At 39.7% G+C, this 12,157-nt stretch overlaps 1 protein-coding gene across 12 annotated transcripts in view; it reads right to left on the bottom strand.

Annotated features, from left to right (window-relative positions):
- Window positions 1-12,157, bottom strand: part of TNIK (TRAF2 and NCK interacting kinase) — a 787,085-nt gene that overhangs the window by 255,797 nt on the left and 519,131 nt on the right. For all 12 annotated transcript variants that reach the window (XM_085635448.1, XM_085635452.1, XM_085635449.1 and 9 more), the window contains exon 9: window positions 1,658-1,736. In XM_085635448.1, the coding sequence (XP_085491574.1) occupies window positions 1,658-1,736 (79 nt within the window). The remainder of the gene's footprint in view (window positions 1-1,657; window positions 1,737-12,157) is intronic.

The following is a 12,157-nucleotide window of genomic DNA, read 5'->3' as shown; positions in this document are numbered from 1 at the left end:
TATGGCGGTCGACCTCGAATCTGGGGACCTGGGTTTGAGTCCTGTGATTCTGGGCAAATCACTTAATTTCCCCGTTCCTGACAAAAAAACCGCAAAAAAATGAATGTGTGTCCTCATGTAACGTAACTGGTGCTATATAAAGCGCTCTGATACCCGATTCGGGTCAAGTTCGCGCTATATAAAACTCTGCCAAAAAAAAACAAAAAAAAAAGCCAATTTGCACCTCAACTGTACAGTGCAAAACAGCATTTGGACCAATCAACCAGGGCACTAACTATATTTGCACCTACTGCCCGACAGAAAATATGTGTTTATCCCTAGTTCTATAGTACAACAATGGTTTCTACAATGGTCAGTCGTCATAACTGTAGGTGCGCTGCAACGTTAAGTAATATGGTGGTCAAAGTAGGAGAAATAAGAAAAATCTTTAAACCGCCTAATCAGGAATCTGCAAAATTCACATAAATTCCCGTTCTTAACTACGCAAATGTTTAGAAAATTACATAAAATTATGCGAAATGCAAATATGGCATTTGGTGGTTTTTTTTGGGGGGGGGGTGTTTTAAGCATAAAGTGCCTCCTTGCGTCCAAACTTGATATAAGGAGACACTTCACTGTAAAAAAATAAAAAAATAAAAAAAACTAATAATAACTGAAGTGCAGTAAAGAACCACTCACATTCCTTGTTTCGGTGGTGCAGCATCATGATTTTTTTTTACCCGAGCGACCCAGAGATTACACAATGTGCATAAATATAAACGCAAAAATCAAGAAAATACACAAATTACACCAACGTAATTGAAATTTCAATTGACCATTTTAAAATGAAAACCTGTGCAAGAGTTTAATGTACATTTAACCTAACTTTCCTGTTTCTAACATCTATCATTACAGGGATTTAATTAGCATTCACTGCTTTTCCCAACATACAGTCTACCCATTTCCACTGGAACAGTTTTACACAGACTGAAGGTCAGCTTGCATGAATTATGGAGACAGCCGAGCACTTTATTTCAGAATTCTTACAGTGTTCTGCTTTCCTTCAGAAGGCTGTCTAATTTGTTTTGACTATATTTCAACCTTAATCCAATTTTGAATCCAGTTCAATTACTTCCATGGCTAATCCTCCAAAAGAAATGGCCATGTCAGAAATGACTAAATACTTTTTTAATAAAAATGTGATTCCTTCTAAAGCGAATGGATGCCACATCTGGATTCAAGTGACTGCATGTTGAATAAATGTATTTTAATATCTTAAAATACCTTTTTCTTTGCCCTTGAAATGTCTTTCTTAAAAAGAAATGGTAAAATGAAGGAACTGTTTTATTTTAACTCTCATGAATTATTAGTAAAAAAGGATCCATTCAAACTTCAAAACCCATGGCTGGACTTCATGATAATGCCTTCATGCGGGAAAAAATTTGCAATAATACTTGCACTAATCGAGTACACTTATCAAAGTGTGTGCAAAGGCCAGTGCAAACTTGAATTGGCCTCAGTACAAACACAACTAATTCAGGAATGTTTGTATAGAAGTGCACTAGCCACTAGTAATGACGGTGACAATCTGCAGTAGTGCAATCCAGTGTAATCACGTGTATGCATACAGATGTGCAATGGAGTGTGTGAAATAATAAATTTTGAAAACATGGTTTACCATTTCTTGGATTTTAATCTTGGAGCAGAGTTCCGGGGGATGAGAAACAAGGCCCTCATTGGATGCATGTCACAGAGCGCTACAAGGAAAAGACAAAAGAGGTGTCAGACTCATGGTAATTTCAACATTTATCAATGCTCACTAATGCTTCTTGTACATCATGAGGATTTCTGGCACAGTTGATTGGCATGGAAGCAGATAATTTTGCATGAGAAGGAGACCACTGTGGCACAGATTGTGAGAAACAGCAACTCAGTAGTGGACGCTGCAAATAAGCTGCTGATTTTGAGTGGCCGGATTAACTAATTCAGATTTAGGGCCGTATTAGGTGTTTGGTGGTGCAGGACCGCCCCGCTCCTGCACCACCAAACCCATTTTTGACCCGACCGCCAGATAAGGAGTTTTTTTCCTGTCTAGAGGGTTGTTCTTTGGCGTTCCCACCGCAGTGCTTATAAAATAGGCACTGCAGTGGTAACGCCAAAATAAGTACCGGCATGGACTGCTGCAGTCCATGCTGTGCAGGTACTGGGGTTCATGCCCACATGGGGGCACAACATGTGCCCCCCCCTGCATGCACCCAATGGGGCAGGGGCACATGTGGGGCCTGTAGGGCCACCATTGTTTCCTGACCACCACACTTTCATGGAGGTCACACCGCCATGAAAAGTGTGGCTGTAAGGAAACTCGTAATATCCTTGGCGGGGCTGCAGCGGCACTGCCAAGCATACTGCGGCCTCAAGACCGCGTCGCCACCGCCAGTGATCTCGTATCCCAGGCTGTTGCGATGGTCCCAGGGCGGCCCGACTGCCCTGGTCATAATAGGGTGATTGGAAAGACCACCACCCCCTCACGAGGCTGGCCGTCTGTGGACCGCCAGACTGGCAATAAGCCCCTTAGACTAGGCTTAAACCAGACTTCTCAGTGAAGCAGTAATGCAGCATGAAGAAACACTGTGTGCAGAACTAGCATGGGGATTTCCAGAGACCATTTTAGGTCAAATTTTGATGATGGAAAAGGCCCAAAATTGGAGATTGGTACAGTAACACCAACCTCGATGGTAGTATCCCATTACATAAAGGAACTTTCATTCTAGCTTGGTAATTTTCCATCAAGGATCACAAAGTATCATTTCCGTGTGCAAAATTAGTGCACTGGAATTACAAATAGGTGTGAGAATGCATAAGGCTACTTACTGCTTTCAGCTATTTCCCTTTACTCTGGAAACATAGGGCCCAATTGAGAAAGGTAAGATTTCTGCTTGTGATTAGCCAGGTAAGGTCTGTCTAAATTGAATTTAGCAACTCCGGGCAGAGATTTACATCTAGTAGGAGGAGTGCACCCCCATCCTTACATGAGGGCGGTGAAGTGTACTACTCTAATATGATGGTAAATTACTACTGGCAAGTTTATTGGTGTGATATAGGCGTAAAACTGACAAATTTAGTTCTACATAGTGTAGGCGGACATCTATGTTTTTGCTATGTAAAACTATCAATTAAAATGAGTAAGGAAACGAATCACCTGAGAAAAATAATACTTACCCTTAAAAAATTGCTACTGGAAGGCACATAGAGCTCACACCATATGTCATGCCCTTTCCCCTTGTGCTGCAAGACAGTGTGGAGCTGCGGTGTGTGTGCCATTGCGTGTCACTGTTTGGGTCAGGCAATGTGTTATGATGCTTCTATTTGTGTGTTCAGAGTAGTGTCTTGCTCTACAGTTCATTGATTTACATAATTGTATTGTCTTTTAGTTACATTTTCATAATATATATTTTATAAGTGTCTGCAAAATATAGTGATTTCACTTTTTTAAAAAAATTTGTTTTACTTTTGTACAATTTGATATATCTGTGGTGTAGGCAATGTCTAAAAATATATGACCTTTTACATTAATTGCATTTTTTTTTACATTTGCATAATGGGACGTATATGAAGGTATGCAGTATCAAAGTTATAGGACTATTTTTCATTAAATGTATTTTGTAACTTTTTAGGTGTTTGCCTTTGTGTTTGAAGGGTTCTTGCCTTACTTCACTGGTTACTACCTGGTTCCCTTGCAGTGCCTCTGACAGGCACAGGAGGTGTGTGGAATACTCAAAGCTTGGCTGTATAAGAATTGAGCCTGTTTAGGTCATTGTAATCCTGCAGCAGAATTGGGTGTAACTTTTTAAATTTGAACTGACATGCTCTTTTCTAGGTGTATCTATACTTAATTACTAAGGGCTGCTCTCACTGCATCTATTTATGAAAACTGTAATAGACAAAGGACAAAAATAATATCCTCATTGGACACACAGGTCACATGAAACTTCAAATGGCCAGGCCTGCTTTGTAATTGTCCTAAATAGATGGACTCAGGTTTATGCAGACCTGGCTTGGCAGTTCGGGCAGAACTGTTCCCATGAGGCACAGGGTCAAGACTGATTTGCGTATAGCTGGGTCTGAACTGAGGTGGCGAAGTGAGCTAAAGAATGATGATAGATTCAACCGAGATCTGTGACTGGGGGCGAGTGTCTGAAAAGTTGCAGTTCTCCGTCTATCATCTCCTTATGTTTGCTTTGTTTGCCTTAAGTTGGCAGGGTATGCCCAGACGTGGGTCCCTTGCTCACTTTGCCACTGGTTTCAAGCTAGCCTGGCTGATGAACGGTTTTACCCAGAATCCGGTCTCAGGATGCTTGTTTCTGGTTCAGGGAAGACCTGGCTTGGCAGTTCGGGCTGGACTTTTCCCATGAGGCACAGGGTCAAGACTGATATGCGTATAGCTGGGTCTGAACTGAGGTGGCTAAAGAAGTATGATTGATTCAACCCAGATCTGTGACTGGGGGTTTGTGTCTGAAAAATGTTTCAGCGCTCCGTCCATCATCTCCTTGTGTTTGCTATTGGAGATTAATGTCTTGGATACAAGCATACGACTGCCAACAAGTAAGGAAATGTATCAGTGCATCTCTACATTATCTCGTCATCATGACTGAACGCTTTCATTAAGTATGTAGGCAAGTAGTCCAACGAAGTCATGCCTTGGATGACGCCAAGATGATAATGGTGCCATTCATTAGAAAAACATCTATTACATATCAAAGCAATAGAGCCTGACATTTTGGAACATCATGGGTTTAGAAAAAAACTATCATCCAAAATCTTTTGTACTCCTGGGTCTTGAGATATGCTTAGACTGAGACAAGGCATCAAAGCATGTTTTTGTGTTAATTGATTTTGTGTTATGATAATTTTATAAAGTGATATTTTAACTAAACAATATTCCTTGGCACATGGGTTAGGAATGTAGCCTATTTAGTGTTTAAAGTGTGCAAAAATAACCACATCTTCCAGAAATTATAAAGAACAGGAGCAGTAGATAACACAGCAATGCTGGAAGAGAGTTCCATGAAGGAACCAAAACCTGAAGACTCCTAGATATGCCCTTGTGATTATGGGCACAACTATAGGTTTAACAATCTAAGACCTATGTGATGTGGCAGGAGGAAAGAAGAAAAGCAACTATGAATGAAGCATGAGATGTGTCCTTACCTGGCAAAGTGAATGTGGCACAGTGTTTTCAAAGTTATTCACTTGCAATCATGTAAACAGTGCAAGGCAGCCAAAAAGAAATGTATGGGACTACACAAATTTTCTAGCAACAAGGAAAGCTGCCTGGTTATGAACAACCAGAAGCCTCAGCATGAGATATTTGAGTAACCACAAATAGAATTGACATAGCACAACCTGGATCCACGAGTTGAGGCCGTGCGTAGTCAATTCAAACTAGCATTGAGAAATGGTAGAAATGTATGCAACTATTGAAGAAAGAATATTGTTATAATGAAGAGATTTGAGCACCCAGTAAATTCACCTTACTGGGCCAGTAGGTGTCCAATCAATGGGCCTTGCTACCACCAACCACTGCACCAACACCTCCATATTAACTATGTAAAATTTAAGAAAGTGGCTACCCATTCACACCCAGATGCTCAACATGCAAAGATGAAAAGACCACCCAATACTGTGTAAAAATGAGCTAGGAGTTATTAGTGAACATGAAGAAGAACAACTTTGGAAGCGGGTGAGTTTGGCCAGTGACTCAGCAGGAATGTTCAAGAGGTGAGGGGACAGGATGGAACACAAGGGATGCTGCAATCTCTCAAGATCAAAGAGTCAAGAAAAGTATTAGAGCCATGGATGGGAATGGTTAGTGAGTAAGGATTTTAACCAGGACAGTCCTCATAAAGGCGACCATAGATGATGGAGTGATTGACAGGGCACAAATACCCCCCGAATCATCCTCCAAGCTGAGATCAAGAAGGACGACCAAGAACAATACCTTGATGCTGAGACCAGCACAAAATACAGCCTGGTCAGGGTCCAGGATGCCAGCTCTGCCTAGGAAATCACACAGACATTTCTCCCACTGGTAGCACTGAAATATGCCATTCGTTAGTCCGCACAAGTGGATTAATATCTGGAACAAACTGCACCACCTTTTATTTATGAGGAACTACGCCAGGCATAAGTAGCAGCTCATAGTATTCCTCTGGTGAACACTGGAATCCAGATTTGTGCTTAAAAAGGGCTGTAGAGAAATCCTTAAATATTAAACAGAGATGTGCAGGGAAAAGTTCAGGACAAAGAGAAAGAAGGTTATTAGCAGTGATATCAGTGCAAATAGTTTGAATCATGTTGGGCTATTCCTCTGAAGGGATGAATAATTGATGAAAATACAGATACCGTAAAGCATTTTGACAGAAATTAAATGAAATGCCCATTATTTATAATGGTATTTAAAATGTCAACTTGACATTGCTGAAAGTGACATTTCCATTAAAGATTAATTATTGATATATTAGTTTAAGATAACTTAAACTAAATAGATATTGTGGAAAGATAGTTTTGCAGCAGCAATTGGATTCAGACATGAATGTTGAAACCCAAGCAGTTAAACAGTGACTAGTGAAAATGTGTACCATAACTGTGGAGACACCCATCTTCTGAAGATTACTTCAGGGTAGATGTATGAATGAAGAGTCTAAGAATCTTTGCCGGAGACAATGCCATCAAAAATAATAGCCACTAATCACATCCCTTGTCAAGGATTCCTCTTCTGCTCAATTCTAGAAGAAGGGAAGAGTCAGTGCAACTCTATATTCTCAAAGAAACATTCTCAGTGACACTGGGCTGCATCTTATTGAGAAATAAAAAGAATTAAAAGCCCCTCTCACAATACAGTTTCAGAATGTTCAGCAATCATCTAATATGTTAAATTAGAAGCCTGACACTGCATTAGGTTTTGTTTCCTCAATGACCTTGTTTGGGCTGAGAAGATGCCAGGAAAAAGACTCCTCCCCTCTAGGCACACCGACTAGCACAGTCTAAATAAGGATGGTTTAAGAGTGGTTTGAGTAGGTGTCCAGTTCAGTTGCTTCCTTGCTACCAGCCTGGTTTCCATATTGTCATTGCTGTGAGGAGAAAGCAATAAAACATCGTAGGCCAATAGTCATTCAGCATAGACACACCCAATAGCCCCCATCAGCCTCTAATCCGTTAGCTACGCGAATTAGGCAATTGACAATTGGGTCTTCCCTCACGCAGACCTTTGTTTTGTCAGTCACTGCCATTTGTAGACTTTCAGTGGCAAATGTCTATCTCAAGAAGCCTATTGAATATTGACCGACAATATATATGAGAAGGTGTTAAGGTAGTGAATAGTGTAGCCCACTCTTTCTTTCATTATTTTTATTCGACTATCAACCGATAGCCATAAAAGCACAATCGTTAAAAGGACCATTACATCATGCTAAAACATTAAAACACATACATATATATCAACCATAACAGTTTTAAAACAAAATATGATAACCCCACGCAAAATGATCATTTATAGGACCGGACATTCAAATTCATTACACCTATAGTCTTATTATTTTCCTCTCATCAATTGCTTTCAGAATGTTCAGTGCAACACTATAGCTAGTCAAAGGGTCTCCTAATCTCATCATAAAAATCATAGCCTCCTTACATGACCTAATATTATGGGTAATAAATAATGGCTTTAAATAAAACCGCCTTAGATTCTTATAAAATGTACACAGCAACATAAAGTGGAATGTGCTCTGCTTACTTAGACACAAGGACATACATAATCTGCAGGCGGGTGTAACCGCATAGTAGGAAAGGCTACAAGAAAATGTACGATGCCACATCTAAACCTCGTTAGAACATATCGATGTTGCCCAAAGGCAACCTGCGAAAGGTAATTACTAGTAAGCGTATTGGTGCTATATGACATATATTGGGAGGCAGTTGATTTATTCTTTTCAATGAATACCCTTGAATCCTTCCTATTTTCTAGAAAGGTGTCTCTTATTTCTTTCTTAGTGTAGCCCACGCAATATTATATCCACACAGGTATAAGAATCAAGATTACAATATCATGCTAATTTCTCAGAATAACAATTGTTCATTAGATACCAGGGACTATAGCATGAGGAATTCAATAGCTGCCTTTCTCTCAAAATGCAGATGTCTACTGCATGACATAACCTATCAGTTTGAGAAAGTTGCATCTTTTTGGATACCTCTGGCCTCTGAATATTCATACAGAAACTACAAAAAGCTCAAAGTTGACCAAGAACAGCTACCAAGCCAGCCTCTTAGAGGATGCTGCTATATGTATGCACTCATTTGAGGTGATTTCAATATTTCTAAAAGAGGGAGTCCTTGGAGGATGTTTCAGTGGACCTTTTTCTTCTGGTAAAGCCCCAGGTACCAACATACCCCGAACCCTGGACAAAGATAGACAGGAAGTTTGGGAGGTATTCTTTCCAACCATTATTTTAGTATCAATGAATAATTCCTTATTATGAAGCTTTAATAACAGCTTAGGTCTAGTTTGTATTTTGGACCCAATTCTGGTATTATTTTATTCTCATAATAGTATTGTCTAGTAATATATTCTTAATAGTTTTAGAATATCCTTTGTCTGGAAAGCATGTTATCATTCTACCTGTTTTGAAGTGCAACGTATTGAATACTGTATCACAAATCACCTCAAGCTGCTTAACCAAGCTAAAGAAACAGTGGGCTAGGCTATCATAGAGAGACATTTGTCATCTCTATATGTGTAAAATGGGTATCTGGGTTAGTTTGGAGCTCAGATGCAGTATATAGGCCTTTTCTTTTTCTGTATACCCAGGACCACTAGAATTATATGGTAGGGGAGGATCAAAAATATGAGCCATGGATTAGTAAATCATGCAGCAAGAAAAGACAAATTATGTGGCGTAATATGGCACATTCTGATATTATTACTTCATTATTTTGTCATTTTTACACTTGGCAACATTCCCTGGGCATTAGTTGTGCCTCATTAGTACAAGTTTAGCACCCAAATATGGCAATAAGCTACAGAAAGCTAATCAGTCAACCGTTGCAAAGGACCTCCCACTGCGCTGCAACACTTGTCACTGTGTTTTTACTAACTCTGAACCATTTGGGCTAAAAAATATTTTTTTGTTAAAATCTGCAGATTATGCGTCAGATGATGGATCATGTGGCGAATGCGGCAAATCTACAGGTATGAAAAAATTGCCACGGCCGCACAATCGTATAATTCCTGTGTTTCTGTGTATACCTTAATTCCCCAATGAGAGAGGAATCTCCAGATATTCTTCAGTTTGATCTAGGGTACACATTAATGTTTAATGGTGTCTTGTATGTGTTCGCCATGATAAACAAATCAAGAAAGAGAGCATTTAAGTATTCTACAATAAAGCTCCCAATTGCTTGGCTTTGGAAGACAAGACAAGTGAAAGTTGTAGAAGACCAACTTGAACATTGACATTGTGGTGAAACATAGCCTTGTACAGCCTTACGTATAAACACAAACAATGCCTACAGTGAACAAAATAGTGCATAGGTCAACATCTTGTCAAAGAAAGAAAAGTCTCCACTGATTTTCCAGACTTCTTAGGTCTCCATGGGTCCAGGAAAACATGAATGATTGTAATATTTTCACCCTTGTTGAAAACGGCTTCCAGTCATGCATTACATCATCTGATGAGACATCATCCCCCTGTATGAGAAAGCTTCCTGAAATGGAGCTGAGTCAGTGTTTTCATTCTTTACACTCAAAGAGTAAAAATAATTGGTGCCACAGAGAGAACACCATTGTAAAAGTTTCAAAGCTGTAGGACCCATAGTCTGAAATGAGTCCTCAAAACTATGAATTTGAATGAGAAATCTCACTTTGAACCTGACGTCACATAAGCTAGTTGTTAAAAACACCAATTGAGAAATTGTGTATTGTTTTAGGACAGCGAACTTTGACCAAAAGAAAACATCACTAAAAGCCAGCATTCTTTGTAACAAATGTGTATATTGGAATGTATCCCTCAAACTTTAATTCACAAGAGCATACATGTGTAAATTAACAAAGTTCACAACTTACACTGGCTCCAGAGGCGTCTAGCATTGTCAATGCAAGACTTAACATTTATAAACTATCAAGAAACTATTTTTAGAGGCGAGTTTTTCACACTGGGCCAAAACAATAATAAGAGTTGTGTCAGCTAGATTAGTCCTAGCTAACAATGCTTAGTTGGTCATTCCAACGTGTCAGATGCAAAGTTGGGCAAATTCTGAAGGAAAAACCCCACCGCATTTGAAATGGTGGCGCCATGTGGACTCATCTCCTCACACAATGCATTAACTCTGGGTCTTTGAGAGAATGACACTTAATGTACATTGCACGAGACATGTCAGCATCAAAGCCCAGGGTTCCCCCTATAAAAGATTTATTGGCTACACCCTACAAAGGCAGCTACACAAAGTCATACTGCACTTGGGTATTAAGAAAACATAAATGTAGGGTGGCTTATCTTCCTGTATACTTGCAGCCCAAATCTGGAATGTGGTTCTCTTAAAAAAAGCTTAAACCTTCTCTTCTCAAGCTCTTCTCAGAAAGAGAACCAAATGTGCGTAATATGGGATCCTGCTTGCTATAGCTAAAGTGGCAAAATATGTGCTTCATAAGCAGCCCTAACAAAACCTAAAAAAAGAATTTGCGGAAATTATACAGTAGAGCTTTTGCCCACTGCACCACACAACCTGGACTTTCAAACACTCTGTGGACATTCTTTGGCAACTGTGTATATTACTATTATATTACTTTAACATGGAAAATAGAGAACAAAGTATAGCATCTTATAAAAGGAAGTGGAATCCTATCTGTGAAATTGTATTATCTTCAACAACTCCCTGTATTTTGCATAAAAACATCCCAAATCCATTAACAAGCTGCCTGTTATATAGGTGCTTGCTCACCTGTGAGATGCACTCAAGAGATGGAACGAGTGAATATATGAGAGATAATGTATTACAATCATGTGGTTTATGCACCATTTTGTCCACTGTGTTCAATACAATGCTTCCTAAAATTAGCGATGCATTCTATGAAGCGATTCTGGAGAACAAGTCTGTGCTATGCAACACTCCTGTGGCAATTGTATAATTCCAGAATCCTTTTGTGTAAAATGTTTAGGATTAGTACTGAGGGCCAGGTGAGTGGATTTGACAGACTTTGAACACGAAACATGTAGTTTACAGGCTCAATTGAGGATCTTAGTGCCTGATGGGGGCTTCTAATGGTTATTTCAGCAGCATTAGTGCAGGCTGAATGAGTACCAGGAAGATTGGTGGGCAACAAGCTTATGTTAAGTCGAGTGCTAGTTTGAGAATCTCTTTGAATTGCCCAAGGGTATTTAGAAGCTGACTGATGGTGTATGTTGTCCAAATGAGGATCTTTGAGACCCAGAAAGGTTTGCGAGAGCAGCTAAGAGTCACTGAGTTTAAACAGATTGTCCATGACAGCTGTGGGAAACAGGGGGTGGTCAGAAGAAGCAATCTAAGGGGATGAAAGGACTTCAAAAGACCTTTGAGAAGATTGGCGAGAGGTTACCTGAGGATAACTGAGGCTCCAGCATTAGGCCCCTAATCAACACCCTAAACAAATTCCTGGCTACATCCGCTTCTCTGCTTACATTGCTCATGTCAGGAAATCCATAGATTAGACCGCAACTGTATGTGCGAGAGTTAAAATAACCTACTTCTGCTGCTGCCAGAGTGGTATTTACTGTTGGGTTCACTTTACATTTCCTATTCGGAAGATAAGGGGGACACATGTACCATTAAATATGTTTCACTACACCTCTATGTTTAGAACCAAGAAAGCTCCTTCTAACTTTCAACTTGCTACACTGGGAGTATCTAACTTTCACTGCTAACTATATTAGCATTTCCAGTCATTTGGGGGCCTAGCATACCTTTTCTCAAAGGAAGAGCAGCAGGGCAATGATTAAAGAACACCAAATATCCATGATCTACCATTAAGTCTATAAAATACTTTATTTTGTGCCCTTCTCTAACATCCACCCAATAGCACTGAGTATATACCTTGAGATCAAGCCACTCCAACCAAAGTTTGGTGCGGTTATCATGCAATTAGATG

This window comes from Triturus cristatus, chromosome 11, assembly GCF_964204655.1.
Source record: "Triturus cristatus chromosome 11, aTriCri1.1, whole genome shotgun sequence".
NCBI lineage: Eukaryota > Metazoa > Chordata > Amphibia > Caudata > Salamandridae > Triturus > Triturus cristatus.
Note: the sequence above shows the minus strand (reverse complement) of the source record. Positions and strands in the feature narration are given on the sequence as shown.